This window comes from Ascaphus truei, chromosome 19 (assembly GCF_040206685.1).
Source record: "Ascaphus truei isolate aAscTru1 chromosome 19, aAscTru1.hap1, whole genome shotgun sequence".
Classification (NCBI taxonomy): Eukaryota; Metazoa; Chordata; class Amphibia; order Anura; family Ascaphidae; genus Ascaphus; species Ascaphus truei.
The window spans coordinates 16,647,983-16,673,624 of NC_134501.1; the positions used below are offsets into that span (position 1 = coordinate 16,647,983).

The following is a 25,642-nucleotide window of genomic DNA, read 5'->3' on the forward strand; positions in this document are numbered from 1 at the left end:
CATTGAGTTGGAGCAATTTACCAAAGTCTTCCTGGTGTCATATTGGTGGAAAATAAGCATGTTGGACTATGAGATCACAGATGCCGAGTAATTATTACAATATTTTGCAGGGGTTGAGTGATACTGTATTTGGTACCAAGGCCTTTTTTCTTCTTCACTTACTGAATTTATTGAAAGTTAATAGAATAAACAGGAACATCAAGAAATAATCATCCAGTCCTTCAGTACTGGGGCCCTACGAGTTGTATAAGTTGCTTTTGTTTAGAACCAACATTCTTTGCTAAATTAGAATAATAATCGCACCAGTGAGAAAACGTAGAAAGCATAGGTTAACCCTGGGGTTCTGAACTCCAGTCCTCAAGACCCCCCCAGCAGGTCAGGTTTTCAGGATATCCCTGCTTCAGCACAGATGGCTCAATCAGTGGCTCAGTCAAAGACTCCTGTGCTGAAGCAGGGACTGATTGAGCCACCTGTGCTGAAGCTGGGATAACCCTGAAAACCTGACCTGTTGGGGGAGGTGGGGGGTCTTGAGAACCCCTGGGTTAACAACCAAAGACTGCACGTACTTTCTTCCTTACTGTCAGTTAATAATGCTAAAAAAAAATTAAAAAAAAAAACACCTCGCTCGGCTATGCTTTTGGACTCATGAAGGTCAAGAGGCTGGGAAAGGCTTCTATTATTTCAGTCAAGGCCAGATTAATATCCCATGAAACACCTGGCTATTTAGTAGACAGCTATAAATATATCATTTGCTGAATGAACATGTCTATTAAAAACTACATAAAAAGAATGCCCCTTATCTACAGGTTTCAGGAAAGCAAGAATCTTTCCACAAGCAGGTTTCCATGCACCTTTGCTAGAGGTAGGATATGGGAACCATCGAAGTATTTCTGGTGCACATTGTAACGTGACCTCAGCTTTAGAGCAAATCAATTCCTAATTACACATAGGAGGTCCTTTCCGGGTTCTCTGAGCTCTTTCCCATTTTGAATAAACTCATTCCCAGTTTGAGAATGGCCAAGATAGTACGTTTTACTTTTGGCGCTCGAAATAGAAACTGGAAGAGAATAGAGGAAGGGTATGATTTTGGGTACAGAAAGACAAAAAAAATGAGGTCTCCAACATATCTGCCATTACTCTGGTCCCATGGGCAGTATCTGAATAATCTTTTTGGGATGAAGGTCATTTAAACAGATGGAGGTATGAGCTAAATGTATTATTCATAACAGGGACAATTGTATTTGGAGTTTCTGACAAATTGTTACCACTGCAGTTGTGGCTGTGTGACAAGAGTTGGTACTCATGAGATAAATATATTTGACAACCATTGTTTTCCTATTTGCTACCATTACACCTTCTGTACCTGCCTGAATAATCGTGGTATAGTTATAAACAGGCATGTTACTCCTTTTCAATGTCAGTCAACTAACATATAACGTATAACCCTGTTCTTTTAATGTAACCATGTATTTTTTATAACTCTGTGCCCAGGACATACTTGGAGACGAGAGGTAACTCTCAATGTATTACTTCCTGGTTAAACATTTTTTATAAATAAATAAAATAAATAATCAATACCAAGAGCAGCAGATGCAGGAACATGTTCTAAACTCCTTGCTAATGGAAACATATGCCTGCAATCACTTCATAGAAGACAACATTTATTACATTCCATAGAGCTGATCCCACTCTCCATGACCACTGGAGACAGAAATGATGAACACCATCAAAAGTAAACAAGAGACCACTCAAGTATAAGACTATTAAAATGTAGATTCTGTTGCACAACACAAATATTTGTGTAATATTTTGGCCTCATATTATTACTGGTGGCGTTCTCAGGACACGGCAGTGGCAGCAGCTCTTGTTGTGTTTGCAAAGTTACACATGCTTGAAATCTCGGCTTATATCTAAAACTGTAAGTGCTTTGTTCTGGGGAGGGAAAAAAAAAGTAATAAAAGAAAATTGATGGTATTTTCTTTCTTGACTTAATCCCTCAAGATGAAATGCTCTTAAACGCAGAATAAAATATGAACTTAGATAACAGATGCCTTTAATGAGGTCCTCTGTTACATTACCACCTGTGAAAAAGGCACAGATAGGCACTATATCAGCAAAATAACAAGAAACACGACATAAAACAGAACAAGAAACACATTGTAAAAAGGTTCTAAACAATAGGGGGAAATTGGACGGTCAAATGGAAGTTTTCATCTTTTTATGTTTCAATGTTAGATGAATAAAAGTTACTGTCTACCTTATATCTACACGAGTATGCTACCAATATGACACTACTGGAAAGCAGAAAAGACATTCTGTAATTAAGGCTTCAACAACCTCTCAACTTAATGTCTAAGAATCCTATTTGTTCCTGAGGTACAATGCAAAGTTTTACTTGTTTTCCAAGATCACAAATTATCTCCCACATTCAAAAGCCTAAGACATGCAGATGAGCATACAGTTGTATTTGCATATATATATATATATATATATATATATATATATATATATATATATAATATATATAATATATATATATATATATATATATATATATATAGCAACTGTAAATATTACTGTATGTTCATTTGCATGTCTTAGACAGGTCTGCAACCCTGTCTTTCCCCATTATCGCCCAGCATACAGCGCTTCCACTGCAGCAAGGGATTCTGGGAAATGACATGCAAATGAGCACTCAGTGCCACCTTTTGTCTCAAGCTCGTATTACACAAGCAAATCCTCAAGCCAATGCATGCTGCTTTAAACACAGCCTTTAGACAGAGGCTGGGATGAGATGCAAAGCCACTAAACCCACTCACATATATATATATATATTACCAGTCAATTCATGAGTGTTGCTAAACCTCGCCAACAGGAAAGCAGAATGGGGGAGCGGCAGGGGTAAATAGGATAAACTGAATTGAGGATCAATAGGGCAAGCACAATAGAACAATTTAGAGATGATAGAATCAAGCTGAAGGTTACACAGTGACTAAGGTTGAAATTCATCTGTGCCGTTGAGTTGCGCCAAGGGCGTCTCCACCTCAATTTCTATAGATACAAATATGGCTAGCTGCACCACCATATATAAAAGAGAAGGAGCATGGGGAACAAACAGGGACCCCTTACATTCCCTGGCATCATCAATACTTACAATGTGGTTTCCTGCACTCACTAGCACAATGACCAAATATACAATTGGGATTACAAATGTACATATTTACTGAAAGTGATATACAAAAAGATTACAAACAACTAGAGGTAGCATACAGACAAAATGGGAACATTGTCACGTGATATATATACACAGATGTGTGAACGGACTATTCCACCAACTGGACTATCCTCCTAGCCAATTAACAGACTACTGTTCCCACAACCACATGAAAATCCTATATGGCGAATTACAGATGAGTATGTTTCAGGAAGATACTTTGTACACTTTGATACCTTTTAATGAAGCAACATATCAATCGTACAAGGTTCTCTTGTGCATAGGCTTTCGAAACTGCAGAGGTCTCTTCATCAGATGTTTCAATAGGATTTTTTTCTGTATGGAAACCTACTCCTTCACATCAAGGACCCAATAATCTGAAATAGTCACACAAATATAGTACTTCTCATATCTTTAGCCCCTAGCTATAATTCTCAGTGACAAAGTGTGGAATAGTGACAAAGTGGCAGGAAAGATTTACATCGCACTATAAACCCCAAAGAACAGTTTTCAAAATTCAAAACACAAGATAAAGTTAAAGGCAGTGAAAGGTTCAACATGAAATTCTCATTCTTCAAAAGAGCCTGAAAATTTCAGATTAATTCTGCAGATAATACATATATGTATTCCCACATTGATAAAACCAATAAAAATTTCAGGGGTTTGCTATAAAACACCAAAATACAATATTAGCATTCCATTTATAGCCCTGACATATATATATATATATATATATATATATATATATACACATGAAGGTCAGTCAGCACACTGTAGTAGAAAAGGCTGTAATAGCAGATGCTAGTCCCATAGAGAATAAGTATGATACGAACCAATCCAAAGACCAGTAAAGAGACAGCAGACCGCACGGGGTTAATCCAAAAATCTATATTCACAACATGAAATACACGTAAGCCAACGTTTCGGTCCCACAGAGAGACCTTCCTCAGGGCCGTGCGGCCCTGAGGAAGGTCTCTCTGTGGGACCGAAACGTTGGCTTACGTGTATTTCATGTTGTGAATATAGATTTTTGGATTAACCCCGTGCGGTCTACTGTCTCTTTACTGGTCTTTGGATTGGTTCGTATCATATATATATATATAAACATGTGTATGCATATATTTATACATGGCCTATGAACACAAGCACACTAAAATGAAACATTCACTTTCTGGCAATAGAACACATTTTAGATTAAGATTATCCACATTAAAAAAAAAATTAAAAAAAAGAATTGAAGGAAAATGTGCAAAGAAAACGAAGACAAACTCGGGAATAAATAGGACATTTTACAGTTCAAAGATGACTTCAAATATGTATATTTTGTCAGCATATTTTCATAATGTACGGTTTGTAAAGCTCATAGTTTTATGTTAAAGTCCTTGTCTTTCTTGTGTAAATAAATAGACTTAAAAGAGAGGCGAGTAAAAAGAAAGCCATTAGTGCTCTCTGCACCTAGATTTACTCTCCATGGACTTTTCATTTTAAAATCCAAAAGGCAGAAGGAACCGCTTTGCTTTTTGTTCAAACACACGGCATAGAAAGATTGTGACTTGCAGTAAAAGAGGACGAGACTTTGATGTGCTTGGGCTCAGCAGGAGGTGAAGGAATAGCATGGTCAGACCAGATGAGATGGTAAATGTTTGTGCATACTGCTTCTCTGCGTCTGGAACACATCCTAGAGAAGCACGAGGAATTAGTCAGTTCCATGGAAATAGAAGCCTAGTGTCATCAAATGCATTTTCAAATCAAAAAGGTACAATGTATCGGCGATGTGACAAGTGCATGTTAATGAACAGGTTGGTCTTTTTTCTACTTGACTCAAGATTCTCATATTTGACACAGACTGTTGGGCAGAGAGCAGCGGGGAGGGGGTGGGGAGGGTGCGGGGAGGGGGTGGGGAGGGTGCGGGGAAACCTTGGGGGGGGGGGGGGAGAGAACGCATTGCATATGCCTTGCTGCTAAATGTTTTGCAAAAGGCTCTGACAGAGAGAGGTTAAGCTGTTGTGAGCTTGTTCTGCAGTGAAAGGGTTAAGTTATTATGCTGCTAACGAAGCTAGACATTGTTATTTGGTTACATGTGAAACACAACATATGAGTGGTATGTACCACTGGTCTAAACCCATTCTCAGATAACAATGTCTGCTCCTTGTGAATATAGTGAATTTACTTTTTCCTTACTGTTGTTGGGACAAACATTAGATTGGATGCTCCTTAGACCAAGGCCTTGTTATTTGAAGACCCTGTGGCAGCAGACACATTAAAATGAGCAAGATGCAACGGCAAATTAAGAGGCCCCCTTTGGACAGCTAAGCAACTGCTCAGGCCCAGCACTGAACAGAGACCAGGACAAGGTAGATTTCAACATTAGAAGCTATTAATTAGCACGCTGATCCTGTTTTTGGCAGCAGTAGGGTAGGGTTATAGTAGTGAAGGGCAAAGCATCGGAGACTTGAAAGTGGTTAGTAAGGTGTTCTAATGAAGAAAAGAGGTATACAGTCTTTATCAGATGAGAGGGGATTTGTCAGAGATTAATAGGATTCCATTGTAATATCCATATCTCACAAAGGCATACTCTGACAGGGTCCAATTACTTTCAACAAGCCGGGCTTGCTACATGGGGCCTCTGAACTGGAATGGCCCTCAAATCTGTATGCTTTCGTTCAGACAGATAACAGCACCGCGTCTCTCTCTGATCACTGCCTACCTTAAATGAGTTAATCTCGTTTTCCAGATGAATTGTTATTTTGTCTCCCGCAGGCTGTGATTACTAGATAAAAGTATTGTGTTAACAGGAGGCCAGGGTCTTTTCAACAACAGATTCTACACTCAGCCAGCGAGTGCTTTTTTTTTTTTTCTTCTTCGTCTTTCTTTTTTAATGAACTGAAAGAACGGCACCATGAAGAGAAAAAAAAACCCCCCGAAAAAATGGCACACAGAGATAAACTATTCACGAGAGTTATGCAACTAGCAAAGGGAGCTGGCTGCACCCATATTTCAACATTCATTAATCAGTCTTTCAAATAAATATGGGCTCTAAGGAACGCCCACGATGTTTCCAGTTAAATTGTGGTTCCTTGAGCCTTTTGATAAAATGATAGATTAAATAACTGGAGTGCATCGGAATGGTGTTTTCCACTCATTAGGAAATAATTGGGGGAGTTATTACTGTGCCCATGCTTGATTTCGAGGAATGCAGAGGTTTCCTTTGTTGATTAGGCAGATTGAGTTGCAGATTAAAGACTATTTCGTACACAGAGTGAGTGGGATATTAAGGCTTCAAACATCTGAACTTGGTAGTAGTTGTATGAGGTGTAAATCCAAGAGACGGGCACGGAGAAGTCATGTTTATTGTATGCTCACCGTGAATATTCCGGCACTGAATGCCTTCCTTCCAATGCTGGGTTAAGACTTTGCGACGCCCTAAACTACCCAGTTTGGAGTACTCTTCACAATGAAAAGGTGTGTGAGAGTCCATAACTAGACCTTAAACAAAACAGGGACTGTGGATATGAAGTCAGTCGAAGGAAAGAACTAACTAAACCATTACGTTCTGCCCCAAAATGTTGTTGGCTCTCTGTTTACAGGACATGCTTTTAATGTACATGCAACTTGTGTTACTAAAGAGTCAAACCACTATTGATTTAATCCAATTTATTTTTAGCGTGAGTAGACCTTTTGGATTTACAGAGCCCTTCAAATATATTATAAGTGTTTGGAAGAAGAAAAAAAAAAAGATTCTTAGTATTTGCAGGCCCCAAAAATTGTGAGGCCCAAAACTGAAGTGTACTTAGCCGATATGTAAATCCACCACTGCTTCCTTCTGAATGAAGGCTTAGTATAAATTGTTATGTAAATATCCACTAAACTGTCACGGACATGGTCATTTCATGTAGCTACATTGGTATGACACAAATTATTAGCACAGCCATTTCATAAGAAAAAACACAACATGTTGGGAAGGTCGAGGGTGAAATAAATAAGGACTTCGGGTACGCACAGACTATTCTCTTCAGTGGGTCGTGTGTGAGATGTCGTGATGAAAATATCTTCACAAGCAGACTGCAGTTTGGATACATCCCACCATAAACAATACTAACCTGACAGTAGCTTTAAATAAAAGCAAAACATTAATAATGAGAGTCCCAGCTCCCAATATCTAAATATCCAAAGCAATGTATTGCGTGGCGCACAGCAGCAGAGAGACAGGTCTTGAGAATGAAAAATTACTTTATTGAAGCTGCATTAAAAAACGGAGGGTGATATCTCCTTGATAAAGTGCGGTTACGCACGAAACGCGTAGGAGTGTTGCACCCTCCGTTTTTTTTTATGCAGCTCCAATAAAGTAATTTTTTATTCTCAAAACCTGTCTCTCTGCTGCTGTGTGCCACGCAATACATTTCTTTGGATATCTCTGGATCATGGACACGGCTGCATGCTGGAGGAAACTACAGTGGACATATAGTGAGTACCTTAATTTTTCTATGGGCCATCCCAATGAGGAGGAGAAAGGCATTACTACACCACTCCCCACCTTTAGGGAATAAGAGAGCCGTACACAGGTTTAGTGTCTATTGGATCACTAGTTATGGATTATAATCCCCATCTATTGCTACCTCTTTAATCAATTGAATATCATTATGGGACCAAGCACTTGAGCACCCACCCAATTCCTATACATACTCCCAATATCTAAATAACCTGAATCCAGGAGGAATCCAGGAGGTGCAATAATGAAGGTCTGGGCATTGGTCAACTCATCTGGGAAACAGTGGGAAGCAGTAAGAAATCGTGAGGTCAGAAAGAGCAGGAAGTCGGGGACATCAGAGGATGTGACAATAAATTGGCGAGGGAACTTCACACCCTACACATGGCTGTTATAGGACATGTGAGGAGTTTTAGGGATTCTGAAAAATCACATGCTTATACTGGTTCTGCAGTTTGAGTGAGCTCATAAATGGAAATTCATGAGCTCATTCCTCTGGGGAATTAGTTATTTTGGAGTGTGTGGAACCCATTGCATGACAGTATCACTTATATGGAACAGGCCTGTGTATATAAGGGCTATATGTCCTAGTCTGACCCCAATGTCTTGCTCTGAAAGGACATTTTAAGAGGCAATTGAGAAATTCCTTAAATAGATCCTTCCACAAAAGTAAAACATGTTTAACCTTTCGGTGCAAATCAATGTGTTGGGATATGAGTATGTGCATCTCTACCGCCTGATTCCTTTTCTAATAAAATGTGATTCTTAAAAGAACATTATAAATCGCTCAGAAAATTAGAAAAATCCTGTAGAACCAAACAGGTACCAATCAGTTTCATCGATAGAACTTCTACTGAAGCGAGAAAGTCCTGTGAAATGTAGATACTCTCATGCTGCATTCCTAGGAATGGTTCTAGCGAAGCCCCCTATGAGAAAGCTATAGGTAATGTATAGATGAAACAGTATGTGCCTCATGACTACTAGTATGTGCCCTCATGATGACTAGTATGTGCCCTCATGCTGCAAACATGTTGTCCATGGATCCGGGAACCTCAGTCAAACCATAAAAGAGCGTGAAGAGATTTTAAACTAAGGTTATTCCCGTTTGCCAAGTCTTTGGTTGCTGTACAAAATCGTATGTACTCTAATTGGGGTTCTCTTAAGATGCCGAAAAAAGTAGTTTAAATAAGGTGAACCTTGATGCTGGAAAATATGGATTTCATGGCATGTACGGAACAACCTGTTCTACATTTCAGGTTGTATGGTTTGTAGAACAGTGACCATTTTCTTTGGAAGCCGTTGCTTCTTTGAAACATTTTTAGCTACTCTAATTTAAGGTAAACTGAAATAAAATAAACAGCAATCTGCCAATGACTGAAGCTTTGTGCTCAATTATGAATTCCTAGAAACCATATTTTGGATGGGCTACTTATCTGGTATTCTTGGAGGCTTCCAATAAAAAAAAAGAAGTAACTGTTCCATAGAGAAGCACCATTGCTCCCAAATGAAGCAGTATAATGTCAATGGTTTAAAATTGTTCAGTTGTTTTCCAACTCAATGCACTGGCAGCTTTGCTGAATTCAACGATTCAATAAAAAGAAAATAAGAGGATTTCCCAAATACATCCAGCAGCACACAAAAAATGTCTGCTTACTATTAAGCAGTTTTATGTCTTTTGATCATTTCTATAGAGAGAACAAAATGCTCTTTTCTTTGCTCGGTTCAGGAATGCGTGACTAATTTTAACCACTTGTACATGGCATTAAGAAGATGTATAGAGTAATAAAGTTGTTTTATAAACTACATGCAAAGTTATATAGGAATCAACTCCCTATGCTTTGGGTTCGAACTAAACCGACCTCCCTGCAGAAATATTGAATGACAAAAGAGCATAACGGAGTTATCCAAGTTCACAACCTCTATTGACTTGTATGTGTTTTCATGAGAATGTATGTACATATAAGTAGCTGTAGAAAATGTTGCATTCATTCTAAAGCTTTTTCTGTAGAGAAGGGAGAAGAGGGTAAAAGCTTATCTCTGTGATGTCAGAGAACTTTCATTCACATCAAGCTCCTTGTGACCTCACTTTATCTCCTTGTAACTTATGTACCATAACTGAGATGGTAAGCTTTTAGGACCAGGTGTTCAATGTGCCTGAATATTTTATGTACACCACTACAGAAGAATAAATTATGGTTACTGTAATAAATGCCCACTCGTGGCAATTTCTCCCATAATCAAGTAAAATAGTAACATAGCTGTTTAGATTGGGGGAAAAGACAGGCAGTGTGTCCAGCGACTTCAACCATTGCTAAATTCTACACAATTAAACACAAAATAAGTTATGTTGAGTAAAAAAGTGGCAAAACCCTCAGTGTACAGTGTACACCAAATAACAATACCACTTGTGAGCAGATACACTGGTCTGCAACCCTGCCTTTCCCCCATTATCTCTTAGCATACAATTCTTCAACTGCAGCCAGGGATTCTGGGAAATGACAGGTGTAACCCCTTTGGAATTACGAGGGCCTTAGAGGGTTAACATGGTGGACACAGTACACCCCTCCCCTCATATGGTACAGGGTGAAACTAAGCCATGCCCACTTCTGCCTGGTGATAGTGATGTCACCAGTACAGTATATAGAGTGGGGAGAAGATTCTAGAACTCGGGTCCCTGGAGGAGTTATAGTGGAGTAGCCTCCCTGTGAATAGTGTATAAATGGGTCCAATACAGTGTATTTCTATAGAGTCCATAGGAATTGCTCCATAGTACTCTCCTGTTTCTCATGGAGGAAGCCAATGCCTAGATGGAGTTCTCCAAGTCGCAGCCCTGAGGCATAGTAGGATAAACCGAACCGGAGGGTCCATAGCTAAATTCAGTACCAAAGGCTACAGGGTGGCATTCAGTACCCAAGACAGGGATACTGACGACAGCCAGAGAGAGTGTAGTACAAGGTCCGGCAGGGGCCCACAGGAGATGGAGCGCTACCATTACTATACAGCAGAGGGATCATTTAGGTAATCCAGCATGAGCCAGGTCTTTGTACCTTCCTAGCGGGCGACAACGGGGCAGCTAGGGAAGAGCATACTGACAGTACAACCCGTGAATGTACCAGAGAGTGTATATAAAATGAAGTATATGTTGAGATTGAGCTATCCAAAGTGTTTAATAAAGCTATTGTTTGTATGAATACATTTCCTGGCGCCCATCATTGCATTACCAACGCCCACCCTGAACAGATCCAGCACCGGGACAAACTAACACAGCCTGAGCACGCCCGGAAAAGACTCAGTAGGAGCCGGGGCAAGGAGGGTTACTCATGCAAACGAGCACTCAAAGTGTGTCACTTTTTGCTTCTTGTCCATTTTATCATGGATCCCTATAAGCATATGCCTACCGTATTACACAGCTTTTCCAGCACAGCCTGGGTTAAAGTGCAGAGCCAGTAAACCTACTCACAGATAGCTATTTTAGCCTTTTGAGTCCTATAAGTGTGAGGCTTATTATTGGCTATGCAATGTGAAGCTGGTAGTGGCTACCACCAGGCACAAAATAAGTTATGGTGAGTAACAAAGTGACAAAAACCTTCCACCGTAGTGTACAGCAAATAAAAATACCACATGTGAGCACATTCACAAGTGACACACTGAGTGCCCATTTGCATTTCATTACCCAGAATCCCTGGCTGCGGAAGCATTGTATGATACGATATAATGGAATAAAGCAGGGTTGCCAACCTGACTAAGACGTGAATGTGCTCACGGGTATGATTTTTATTTGCTGAATACTACAGAGAGAGATACACATACTGTAATTATATTTATATTACTCCACATTAAGTAGCCTCACAGCCCCCAAATATATTTAAGACAACTTTGCATTATAGTGAATAAAACAATGAAAAAACAACTGGCTTATTTCTTATACTTTTCTAACGTTAGAAGCACAGACCCATTACATTTGGTGGACTCATGATCATGTGTTATTATTAATATTATTTATCACAGAATATAGCTAACTACAAGATATAACAAACCTTCCACTGCTCAACAAGTTTGCAACCCATTCAACAGAAGTGAAGAGATTACAGGGGACATTTAAGGTGGTCAATTCAACATAATGTTTGGACAATTCCCAAAAGTGCAGGGAAACAGCCTCAGGCGAGGAGAAATCTGCTTGTGCAGCCAACACACCACAGACAAACCATGTCTTCAAAGTGCAGCTCTCCTCAAAGACAGAGCTACAAAGTAGCGCTCTTCTCTACATAATCAAATTCTCCATTTAATGTGACAGCCAAGAACAGTGGAAAGTCAACGTTTCAGGTCCCATATGGACCTTTCATCAGATAGTATCTCTATCTTTGAGGAGACTTGCACTGTGAAGAAATTGTTTAATATAATTTTTGGACCAGGAGTCTGCTGTTGTCTTACTCACTTGGATATTGGGGGGGGGGGGGGGGGCGACGACCTGTCTGTCTGCAACTTTCTTCCCACCAATCCCATCATTAAAGGTGATGTCACTGCCCCAGCATAACACCCCTACCCTACATTTCTATGATGTCACTAACTTGCCATCAAGCAAGTTGAAGGCAGCTATGCTTTCTTTTCATGAAGGGCAATGAGCAGAAACATATCTGTGAAATCTTCGCTCGCAGAGTAATGAGTGAAAGAAAAAGTGGGGTGGATAAATAGTATGAACAAATAGAAATTTATTGGCACGTAGACGGGATTAAAAAACCCTCACCTAAATAAACAAAATTCGCAGAGTAATCAGCAGGATGGATACCGTCTGGACTGACAGATTTAGTAACACAATAAAAGATTCCAAGAGCAGGGATTCCGCGTCAAATAAAATTAGAAGTTTTTCCTGACACTAAACGAGAACAGTAGCTGTGATAACAAAGTCCTTATCACGCCTTCTAATTACAGACACGGACCATACGGTTGACAACAAGAAAAACATATTTCAGACTTCCAGCCCAGTTATCTGCCACCTGGATCAAAATCACACGGGAGAAAATTGATAGGATGAAAATAGGTTCCTTTCTTACTCCAGAAAACACTGAAGTCTGTGGATACAAATGTTACAATATTAAGGTAGGGCTACAACTAGCAAAGGTTTTATAGTGACAACAAATGTTCATATTTCATTTGAAATGTATGAAACCCTTGTGCCTGTAATCCCACGAGCAGCTCCAAGGTAAATGAAAGTAGCAGGCAGTCTAGATTAATAATATGTTGCTGCACGTTGGAAGAGCATTTTAAAGGGAGGTGGGGGTGGGGGTTGGGGGGGGGGGGGGAAGCCTGCCGTACCTGTCCTTTTTCTTTACCGTCCTGCGACTGGACTTCTAAAGCCTGCTGCCTTCTGCCCACACATTCTGGATTTACATATGAGAGACTGGAGGAACCATCACAAGGAATAAGTAAGCGATTTAGAAAGCAGAACATACGAGGCATATGACATATGGAAACCTATTGCCGCTTCTTGTAGTCGGTTGTTTAAGTCAAGATCAAAATCATTCGACTGAAAACGAGAGATCACATTCAATCTTCCATGTTACAATGAAGCATCTTTTGTGTAAAAGCCACACATCCCAGCTCCTGCCCTCAAGGGCCACCAGCAGGGATATCCTGAAAATCTGACCTGTTCGTGGCCCTTCAGAACAGGAGTTGGGACACCTTGCACCCTAACTAAAGATGGAAATTATACCTCAACGCAACTAGAACAATAAGAGTTTGAAAGGGTCGCTACGCAAGGTTGCTGATGATAACGTTCCCTTCTTTCTGCACGCTGCGCAGATAAAACGTCCCCCTTGTAGCTGATCTCACACACGGGGCGATGCTCTGTCAGAAGCTTCAGCAAAAAATAATAATAAAAAAAAAAAGACCGTGCACCAAGATAAGTAATAAAAAGTATATTAAATGTACAAAAAAAACCACCTGAATTTACAGTAAAGGAAGTAACAGTACGTTCCCAGCGACTATGCTTGGGATCTGTCGTAATAGTTATGGCGCACGACGGTAGCGTTATTGGGCAGCACACAGCATAATTCACAACATCAACAGCTTTCAAAAGTCCGGACATAGTGTCGGAGTAGCAGAAGTGACGTCTACAGAAACCCAGCCAATCGCTGCGCGTTTCGCACTCGGGATGCTTTTTTAGGGGGCTTCAGGGGGTTATCATTAAACTAGTATCATAATGCTGAAACTAACTAAGTCTCTTTGTTGACAGAAAGACAAAGCAAGCAGGCCTCTCTGGCAGTGAAGGGGTACACTGTTGCAGTGCTCACATTGACCCTTTATCAGTACGCTGTGAAGCTATTTTCCCTGTGCTGGAGAACATTTTTGCCTCATTCTTTGGAATGCAGCTGTATTCTTCACAACAGTGACGTATTAAACAGGGGGCAGTGAGTATTGTTAACCGCACCAGATTAGTGCTTGCAGTTCGGATTTTGCTTGGATATATCGGGTGCTGTTTTGCACTAGTTTTGAGGCAGACAGACTTTGCTGTGTGCTGCAGCCCCTACAGCATAGAGCAGGGGTTCTCAACTCCTGTAGTCAAGAACCCCCAACAGGTCAGGTTTTCAGGATATCCATGCTTCAGCACAGGTGGCCCAGTCTTCGACTGAGCCACTGATTAAGCAAGGATATCCTGAACTGTTGGGGGGGGCGATCTTAAGGACTGGAGTGGAGAATCCCTGGGAGACCATTTCACTGGTGGGTCCTTTGCTCCACAATGCAAGCAGCACAAGCTCTGGCATAATCACAATGCTACCCTAGGCCGACTGACCCGTGGCCTTATCAGAGGAGCCCCAAGCAGATCCATACTATTTGTATACACCTGCTATTTGCAACCCAAACAATGCGATAGGAAGGGAAGGTGGTTCATGCTTTTCTGAGCGCCCGGGTTTCGGAGGACGGAGGTGCAGGTTTTTCTGTTATTTTCTGTTATTGAATTTCCCGCATTTCTTTTTGTTGGAATATTTTAGGACAGCACTAAATAACGACCAGGCGCTTATTTGTCGTATTTTTACAGCTGTAGGAGTCTCGGACATGCGAATTAGTCACACATGGATCGCCCGCATGCGGACGCATTTCTATACAACCTTAGAATACAATCTCACTTACGAAAGGGGGGACGATGGAATCACCCCCAAATAAAGGTGATTGGGGCTAAAACAGTAAATGACCTAATAAATATAGAAGAGACATATGGAAACCATTAGTTAAGACACATCACTAGACTCATTTACTGGAAGCTTAATGGTACAGTATATTCTTTCCGAACATGTTTATGGAAGAATAATAAAAATCTAAAAGAGAAAATGGAATCAAATGCCGTTATTTATTCCATATGATATACGATTTAATTAAAACAATAATGTCTTGTATATTTCCAAGAATCTGAAAATTACAAGCAGATATCTCTGGACGACCAACTTACAAAATAAAGGAATGCATGAAACCCCTCATCAAAGCCGAGATCAATACACAATGTGTTATTGTTTTTTTTATTATTTAAATCTCATAAACTGCACTTACAATACACAGGAAGAATGCCGAAATGATTATATTGCTTTTTAAATGAATGAAGCAGGCTGTGAATATTTAACTTATATGACTGATTTTCTTTATTCACTTGGCCAGACTCAGGCAGACAGACAGGCAGACAGCACGCAGGCAGGCAGGAATAATGCACTCAGACAGAAAGACATACAGCACACAGGCAAGCAGGCAGACAGCACGCAGGCAGTAATACAGCATGCAGGCAGACAGCACGCAGGCAGGCAGGAATAATGCACACAGACAGAAAGACATACAGCACACAGGCAGTAATACAGCACGCAGACAGTAATACAGCACGCAGGCAGGCAGTAATGCAGCACACAGACAAACAGACAGCACGCAATTAGACAGACAGCACGCAATTTGACAGACAGTCGCAATTAGACAGACAGCACGCAGGCAGGCAGACGGCACGCAGGCAGACAGCATGCAGGCAGGCAGACAGCACGCAGGCAGAAATACAGCACGCAGGCAGAAATACAGTACGCAGGCAGAAATACAGCAGGCAGGCAGACATACAGCACGCAGGCAGACATACAGCACGCAGGCAGACATACAGCACGCAGGCAGACATACAGCACGCAGGCAGGCAGACGGCACACAGGCAGACAGCATGCAGGCAGGCAGACAGCACGCAGGCAGAAATACAGCACGCAGGCAGAAATACAGCACGCAGGCAGACATACAGCAGGCAGGCAGACATACAGCAGGCAGGCAGACATACAGCACGCAGGCAGACATACAGCACGCAGGCAGACATACAGCAGGCAGGCAGACATACAGCACGCAGGCAGGCAGACATACAGCACGCAGGCAGGCAGACAATAAAATGATATGTGTATATCAGGCTCTTTCACACTTTTGCTGAAATAAATGATAAATAATCTAGAACCTGAATGTTTTGCAGATAGAGACAAGGCCAAACCAGAAGATTAAAATGCAATTTTATTGCAGCTAAGGGGTTAATTTAATTAGATTTGTACCCATTCAGAGGTTTGACCAGAATGGTTTGAGGTGTGTGTGCGCGCATGTATGTATGTGTGTGTGTGTGTGTGTGTGTGTGTGTGTGTGTGTGTGTGTGTGTGTGTGTGTGTGTGTGTGTGTGTGCGCGCGCATGTATGTGTGTGTGTGTGTGTGTGTGATCAGTGCACCTAAAAAAAATGTTATGTTTTCCTGAAAACCCTATCAAAGTAAATTTCATCAGTATTCAAAGAAAGAGCAGAAGCACTTCAACAATTTATTTCAATAAAAGGAGACTTAGCTGAAAGCAGTATAAATGATAAGAACTTGCTTTAAACTGATTTATTCCCCGCAGCAATAAAAGGAATGTTTCTTCACTCAGCTGTTTAATATGCAAATATGCAGAGCATCCAGCGTCTGACAGCACATCATTAATAAACCTTGCACTACGCAGAGCTCCCGATATTTCATACTGATGAAAATACATGATGATGATTTTGGACTGTATAATTTCTGAGTTGGAACAATGTGTTTCGCGGTGATGGAACTCTGCAATCCACACTTCTGGCTGAGACTTCCTAACAAGTTAACCTATTGCTCCAGCAGGGGGAAAATACAACAAGCATTTATGCATACACGTTATGTGTGAGCAACTGGTACTTAGTCAATCCATGACATACTCTAGAACAACCTGTCCTTGGTTAAGGAACCCTTTAATTATAATTGTGAAATTCGGTGGAACCGCAACCCCCTCTAATAGTGCGTCTGAGATCAGATGTATTGTAAGGAACCCCAACCCTCTCTAATAGCGCGTCTGTGATCAGATGTATTGTAAGGAACCCCCAACCCTCTCTAATAGCGCGTCTGTGATCAGATGTATTGTAAGGAACCCCAACTCTCTAATAGTGCGTATGAGATCAGATGCATTGTAAGGAACCCCAACCCTGTCTAATAGCGCGTCCGAAATCGGATACATTGTAAGGAACCCCAACTCTCTAATAGTGCGTATGAGATCAGATGCATTGTAAGGAACCCCAACCCTCTCTAATAGCGTGTCTGAGATTAGATGCATTGTAAGGAACCCCAACTCTCTAATAGTGCGTATGAGATCAGATGCAATGTAAGGAACCCCAAGGCTCTCTAGTAGCGCATCTGAGGTCAGATGCATTGTAATTCTTCTCTATTTGGTATAATTTTCAAATGACCTGAACATTGTACGGAACCCTCTAGAGATGTCGGAGAACCCCGGTTGAAAAACCTTGGTGTAGTAGTAAAATGGTTTAGTGTGCAGTACAAATTTTGGACACAGTTTGCTTCCTGTAGAATTTCCTTTTCTGCCATAACACTTATTCTCCACTGTCAATCACTTTCTGACCTCTACATGTGGCTGTTTGCCTTGGGTTGGCATCATAATTACCTTCCAAAAAGAACAACGTGAAGCTGCTGAGAGGTGACACATTTGCAGCGGTTTCACAAACAGCCTTGGAAAACCACTGGGCCCTCATTTATATGACTGAGGAGTAATGTCAAGTTTCAAAAACGAATCAAAAATGATCATCCTTATCTGATCTATTCTTTCTTCTTTTTCTTACCCCGGTCTGATTTATTATTTAGGAAACACCAGTCCCCTACGTTTACCTTTTCAACATATCCCTGTCGGCAGCTCACATTAACGCTCATTATTATTCTCATACACTATTTTAAATATAGGAATTGATGTTGGCACCTACAGTATAGCAGGACTGGCCAAATCCAGTCCTCAAGGGCCACCAACCGGCCAGGTGTTAGGGCAATCCCTGCTTCAGCACAGGTGGCTCAATCAGTGGCTCAGTCAGTGACTGTACCACCTGTGCTGAAGCAGGGATATCCTTAAAACCTGACCTGTTGGTAGCCCTTGAGGACTGGATTTGACCACCCCAGTATCTGTTTTTTTTTTTATATTCCTAGCATTTTTTCAGTAGTAATAATTTACGTTCAGTATACACTCTGGTATAACAGTCGGCTAATGCAGGGACAGTAAACTCCTGCACAAACGACTTGCAATCTAAATGTTATTAACAAAATGACAAAGGTCTACCTTTGAGCCTTCAAATTACACGTGAAATGTCTTTACCACAGTCACTTGGATCAATGTTGTATTCCCTAGCTGTCTCCGTTCATTCAAAGCCATTAAACATGTTTGTACTATATTTTTTCCAAAAAGTGTATTTCACCTTTTTAAAAATATTGCATTTCTTTCCATCTTCAAGTCAAAATATTGAACTGTTTCCCAATGGTCGTATTTATAGAAACTGCGGAGATACACTGCAACCTCTTGCAACTATTATTCTGTCCAATTCACAACAGTGAACAGAATGTTTGCATTAGGCTTGGTCCCCGCTGGCTGCTGCAGCGCTCGCTATGGCGGGCGCTTCGGGGACAAGAGCCGCCTCTCGATGGGGCAGGGCCCGCTGCGAGGGGGGGGGCCGCCGCAGCGCCGAGTTTTTCTTCCAGACCCGAAAATTGAGATGGACACGGGCGATGGAGTGCTAGGCAACGCCCCCCCCCCGGTGGTTCAGCCAATGAGAGCGAACCTGCCGGGTGACGTCATGGCTGCGCCCCAGTCATGCCCCCCACCCCGTTCTTTCCCCCTGCAGCTCACTGCAGACCGGTGGAATTCGGCTGCACGCGCCGCCAGCCTCGCAGGTGCGTGCAGTGCAGGCAGCGGGGCCGCAGCCTAGGAATATACAAGCTACACTTCTTAGCTAAAGTGCCATAGCCATTATCGATCGTTAACCACTCTTAACTGTAATTGGCAATTAATTACAGCCAGGCTACTGCTGCCTTAGTGATCAGACCTCAAACCGTCAAAAATAAGGAGTTATTAAAGTTATATGAAAAGTGTAATCATATAAAAATAGAACTTGGGTTTTAGATTGTTATCCGAAACACTACATCAAATATTTCATCACTTCGGAAGTTCAAGGGATTTCCTTTGAATTCATTTCCAGTGAGACTGCCAAGAAATACAAGAGTCTGGAGGGCTCCATTACAGGGGAAGCCTTGCAGGTTTAAGCTAACGTCTCCCGGCCAGTCCTTTACATGCTTGTGATTTTCTGTGCAGGGTAATACGTCCTTATAACTCAAAAGGGATTAACCAATTAAACATTTCCCAACAGTCTTTAAAATAGCTGCTCTTGGCATGTTTTTTTTTTGTATGGAGCAAACCTCAAGGGGAGGATGCGATAGAAATCTTACACTATTTAAAAACAGGATAGGGACATCAAAGAAAGGGCTGTGTTGAAATAACATGGATAATTAAGGAAGTGGAGAACAGTAATAACTGATTTGCATAAAATGGTAATGAATCTCCTGGCGTGCCTGGTTATCTCTGCTTTAGGCAAAGCAGTTCTGGGTTCAAGCTATTGGATTGCATCAACTGTATTAGAAATATCTTCCAGTTTCTCATTTCAACCAGAAGAGGATAAATGAACTATAAAGATTAGTCACCAAAGCAAAAATAAATGCAGAACAAGGATAGGTCAGATAGATTTAGGCTCGGTGGTCAAAGTAGGATATTACTCAAGTAAGTTAGGTACCCCTACTTCCATTTTACAGAACTAAAATTGCACCTCATTCTAATGAAATTTTGATTTAGCTTCTAACGGTTCTGAAACTCTAAGTATCAAATAGTTAATTATTTTGGTCTTGGGGTAATACATTCAGTATTGAAGTAAACCTTGCCTGGATTTCTTCCTTTTCCCAGACAGAATGCCTCGTGTTGTTCCCCACCAGGCATGGCAACAATTAGCTTACCTAGAATGACACTAGGGAGACTTAAGATAGTAAAGGGGCAGTCCCTCCTAGGACCAAAGTGAACTAATTCCAGTGATCTGTTTAAGGGGTCTCACTTGGGTGATTGATACCATTTGTACCCATTTTTATTTATTTTTTTAAGTTAAGACTTGGGATAGGTTTGATCTTTGCTGGCTGTATCTTTTGTGTGATGTAACTGTGTTATGTCATTGTGTGATCAGCAAGTGCTTGTACCGTGTAACCCCCTACCCTTATCTGTATTGGTTCTCTGATAAGAACAGGGGGGGGGGATAAGGATAAAGAAAACACTTGATTGACAAACACCTCCCCATTCAGAGACCCCCCGAGAAATGCAACTGGACGACAATACGGGATTACTGCTTTAAGGGATGAATACAGTTGAGGTGAATCTAAAAAAAAACTTGCAATAAGGAAAAAATGGTTTTATAAAGAACCGTGTGATGGGAGAATATGGCATTTATTTGTCCTTAGAATTGTGTAATCTCTACATTTTAACAACAGGGTTTTTTGTTTAAGAATATAAGAAACTCTGGAGCTGTTGGAGAGGACAGTGTACTTTTACATGAGCTTACAGACTGTACACCCTATACTGAGCACCCGCAGTCCAGGATCTGAGAAGTGAATTAGTGTCTAAGACGGTATGTCAGGACAGCACTGCAGACTCACCTTGAGCCTTCCTGTTTTCCTATGAGCCCTTTAAACATGATCCATCGCTCTCTCAGGCTATTTTCCCCTCACCCCATTGATGGGTTTCAGAGCTGCTTAAATGTTAAAGGCGTGATGCGTTCCACCACTGTCCTGAGTTTAGCTTCCCTGACTTATAGATCGTACAAGGGCACGGTGAGGGAAAGGGAAGACCGGGGGAAAACTGGAACATTTATCAGGATATATTGCTTTACCTTTTCTATCCATCACCAAGGCAATGATTCTATTTCAGTGAAAATCCATTGAACACAGATCAAGTCAGATGGCTGTTATCATTGGAGACTCACAAGCTGTCATGTCATAATCGGTACAAATGACGAGCACAGAAATGCAGACTTTAAACCTCGAAAAACTCCGGAATAGTTGTGCTGCAGCCTTTTTCCTACTTAAGATGTCTTTGAATGTGATAGAGCAGCAGAGCAGCACGCACATATAATGCAATTTCCTATGCAAACCAATGTGTGCCCCTCTCTAAAAGCAGTGATCAAAAGGTGGGACTCAGTCACCCTCCGAATGGACATTTATCGAAAGGTTATTTAAAAGTGTGTAAGTATGTACGTGTGTGTGTGTGGTCATGTTGCGCAATAGCTGCGACACTTGTTTCTGCCTGGTGTTTCTATACCTGCTCGCAAAGCACAACCAGAGAAGGGACCTGACAACGCAACGCAGGACGTAGCGGACATTTTTCAGTGAAACCCAGAATATGCCCCAGAGCGCAGGGGACTGGGTTGAACGTCGATGAGCCCTCCAGGGCGTCTGGCCCGCCCAGCGATCAGTGGCTCACCTGCTGATATTTACTTAATTGTAAGTGCTTATATGTCTTTGTTATATTTTTAATACAATCCCTATACATATCTCTGGTGTGCTCTATGTTTGCTCTATTCTTGGTGATCCGTAACTGGTGATATCTGGAGGAGCCTGGAGTGCTCCAACACAGCAGCAGCAGCAAGGAGACTAAACTGAAGGATTATACTGACCTACGAACTTTGGAAGCACGTGTGGGGTTTCAATCTTCAACAAGTGTGTGTGTGTGTGTGTAGATCTTTATTTATATAGCTCCATCCATGTACAAAGTGCTTTACAGCAGTTAGACACGTGACATAATAAGAATAACCGCGTCAACATAAAAGTTACATTAGGAAAAGGAGTCCCTGCCCCGAAGAGCTTACAATCTAAGTGGTGAGAAGGGAGAACTTGCAGAGACAGTAGGAGGGAGTTATGGTAAATGTGTCTGCAAAGGGCCAAGGTAAATGCATATGAGATTCATAGTATCAGCCAGCAGAGCTACCTAAATGCTTTAAAGAGGTGTGTTTCAAGATGGGCCATAAAGGTGGAGAGAGAGGGTGCTAGTCGGATATTAAGGGGTGTGTAGGGACATTTAGGATGCCTAAAGGAATCCTATTTACTGAGTAACTTTAGCAACAAATATTGAAGTAGCAATAATGTGGAAGTACTCAGACTTCACCACCATTTCTAATAATGTCATAATGTTAAGATGAAACCAACATATGCTTAATACCATTGAAAACTGAGCATCACAAATTCCACCTAAGAAAAAACCTGTTGAAGTGTCGGCACATTCTGCTTCTGTTGGAAGATATTGGGAGGTCCATAGGATGCTGCTGAGGATGCTAAATGGCAGTGAGGATGACTGGCTTGTAAAGCAGGAAGGTTTTACATCGAAACGTGTACTATACCAAGGTTTACCGGAGGAAAAGGAGAACGACCAACTGTATGAAAACAAAGGGATGAGGATGTAAAAAAAATGAATATATTTATTTGTATCGTGCCACCCATGTACGTAGCACTTCTTGTCTAAGAGTCCCTGCACCCTTATTCATCACTTTGAGTTGTGTAAGAACGATTTCACGTGCTCGTGTTACACATACACGTCCTTTGCACTGACCATGACCCCCTGCTGACGCACTTACCAGACCGCCTTCCTACTGTCTCTAAGTTCTCACCACTTACTACTTAGATTGTAAGCTCTTCGGGGCAGGCACTCCTTTTCCCATTGTTTGGCCTGAACGCTTATTCCAATGAGTGCTCAAATGGGCCAAGGACTTTAACTCAATGGGGTTGCTTTCTCCTTAAATCCTTTTAGACTGGAACCAATCGGAATGAGCCAGTAACCCTGGAATAGGATTTATAATACACAGTACAATGCAGAACCAATTCAGATGCATTTTGATAGTCTATTATAACTATGTTATCTTGTCATAACGGATCAGAACGGTACTTCGGGTACTGACAGCACCTGTACTATGGATACTGAGCGTAATGGTAATACGAGTACTGAGAATACTGGTACTACAGGGAAAACAGTCAGTAGCTTTCTCTGCGTCCAGGACTGCCGGGCCCCACCCCCTGTGTCTGCTTTTCATGTCGGTGGCCTTGCAAGCTCCCATCTTTCTCTTACACACTTCCTCGCTCTCTCACTACCCTCTATTCCCACCCCCCCTCCCCTATGTATCTCCCCCCCTCTATCTTACTCTCGTCCCCCATCACTCACTCTCCTCATCTTACACTCTTCCTCTCTATCACCCCACCTCTTACACTTTCCCCTCCTCCCCTATCACACTCAATGACCCCCTCCTCAAACTCAACCCCCTACTCAATTCCTCCCCCTCCCCACCACTGGCAAAACACACACACTACCCCCACAAAAAAATCTACACACACACACAACCCTCATACAACACACACACACACTACCCCTTACCTACACAATAAACACAGACACACTACCCCACACCCCACACCCCACACACACTGCCACCCACACACAATACACACCCTACATCCCACACACACTACACACACCCACTGCCTCCCCACACAATGCACATACACACTGCCCTCCCACACACACACAATACCCAAACACGCAACACACACACTACTCCCCACACACACACACACTCCCCCCCCCCCCGCCACCCCACACACACTATACTTGGGGGTATTTATCAGAGTCTCTTGGCTGCAAAGCTTGAGCAAAAATGGTGCAGTAAAACTGTTCTAGATTAATCCTAATGGAAAATTCCCATTGCTATTCATGGTATTTCTTTTAATTGATAAACCCATTTGCACCGATTTCGCAGCTGCAAAACTTCAATAAACAGATATATAAAAGACGTCGCAATCCCGTGTCTTTTGCAGAAACAGAATATAAAGTGGTCTCTCACTTTGACACCTTGTAAAACTGGAAGAAGCCTACGACGCATCCAATGGACTTAACAATGCACTGTGAACTCAGACCCACCGCCCAGAAATGGTCGGTCCCTACCGCTGCTCTATCTTCTGTCCCCATCAGCATTGTTTAATAAATGATTTTAACAACTCACATTGGCAGTCTTCTGCAGTGTAATTAACACTATGTAGCCTGGTGATGAATGCAACCACTGCACAGAAAACGTTCGTTCTTTCATTAAGAAAACCTTCCCAGGTTCATTATATTGACCGGGTGTTGCAGCTATCAGGGTGATACATGGCACAGTCAATTCCTGTTACACTTTAAATGACTATTCATGATAACTGAATTCACTTTAAAACTAATACTTAGGAAAATTGATACTTCCCTACACTGGTCTTTCACTCTATATAATTGGCCTTGTTTCATTGCTGGTTTATTATAAATAGGGTCATCTGTTTTATAGTAAGTAAAATGACCCTTGTGCGTTGACAATTTATAGGTTTTTATGATCCACATCACATCCTCCAACTGCACCTGTTTAGCAGGTACGGTGCCTAGTCTCTCTATCCTGTACTTAAAAATCAGGTGTACCCATTTCTGACAGTTTCTAAAACCTTCAGCTATATTCAGCAGCTTGAAGATGAATGACTGATTTCAGAAGTTATCAGCAAGTTAAATGGAATTGATCACCACTCCTTCAGTGCGTGCATACAGCTCAACCCCGTTATAACGCGATCCGTTACAACGCGAATCCGCTTATAACGCGATGCAAGCGTGGCTCCCAATTATCGTATTTATGCATACTTTAGAACACGATTATTGGTATCTTAAATACTTTATTGTACAATGCATACAATTGTACATTATTTCTAACGCGATCCGCTTATACCGCAATGTGATTCTTTGGACCCCAAGCACAGCGTTATAAGGGGGTTGAGCTGTACAAGTATATCCAACGAAATCCTAAAATACACTTTTTTGTTCTTGTAAAATAACCTTTGCGTGTAGGAAACGGTGCGGTCACTCTTGTTTGAAAGAACCCTTATCCTCCACTGATTGACGTCTACCGATTTCCATGTTCCCCAATGTTGGAGGGTATGCCAACTCCGTATGCCACGAGTCTATTCATAAGTCACCATTCTGAAGACAATTCATAAGTTTGATTCCCCCACCCCCCAGCCCCCTACCATTAACTTACACGGTGTTGCTCTCCAAAATATGATGGCTTTTTCAAGAGTTAGATTTATTACGCACATATGTCACACTGATCGTACGGTTACTGAAAAGATAAATATGAGAGAAACCTTTCAAGGAGGCTCTGTAGCAATCACTAAATCATAAATGTTTGATAAGGGATGGCTAAATCCAGACAGGTAACTGTTCAATCCCACTCTGTCTTAGGTAGATAAAGTCATACAGGAAATCAATGTGATGTATTGATAGAAAAAAAATAGCCCAAGCTTGGGGACTGGAATATGAGGCATTATAAATGGGCAGCTTTGTAATTGCCGCTTAATGAGATGTAAAAATATCGTATTTTCTTGTGTGTGAGTATGCAGTTAAATGATTTGAAACCCAAGCCTTGCAAAGGTCCAATGGTTCAATTGAATAATTAACACTTTTAACAATTTCCTTTTTTTGGGGGGGCGAAAACATAATAATAGTTACGACTTTATTAATCACTGTAGCATTTAGATAC

General features: G+C 41.5%; 1 protein-coding gene across 6 annotated transcripts in view; it reads right to left on the reverse strand.

The window, feature by feature from the left end:
• WWOX (WW domain containing oxidoreductase) overlaps positions 1 to 25,642 on the reverse strand; it is a 549,395-nt gene that overhangs the window by 248,365 nt on the left and 275,388 nt on the right. The window contains exon 10 of one of the 6 annotated variants that reach the window (XM_075576748.1): positions 4,726 to 4,892. The exons of the other annotated variants lie outside the window; for them this stretch is intronic. Within the exon in view, the coding sequence (XP_075432863.1) occupies positions 4,833 to 4,892 (60 nt within the window). The 3' untranslated portion in view covers positions 4,726 to 4,832. Of the gene's footprint in view, positions 1 to 4,725; positions 4,893 to 25,642 lie in introns of those variants that run through there. 6 annotated transcript variants of the gene reach the window in all.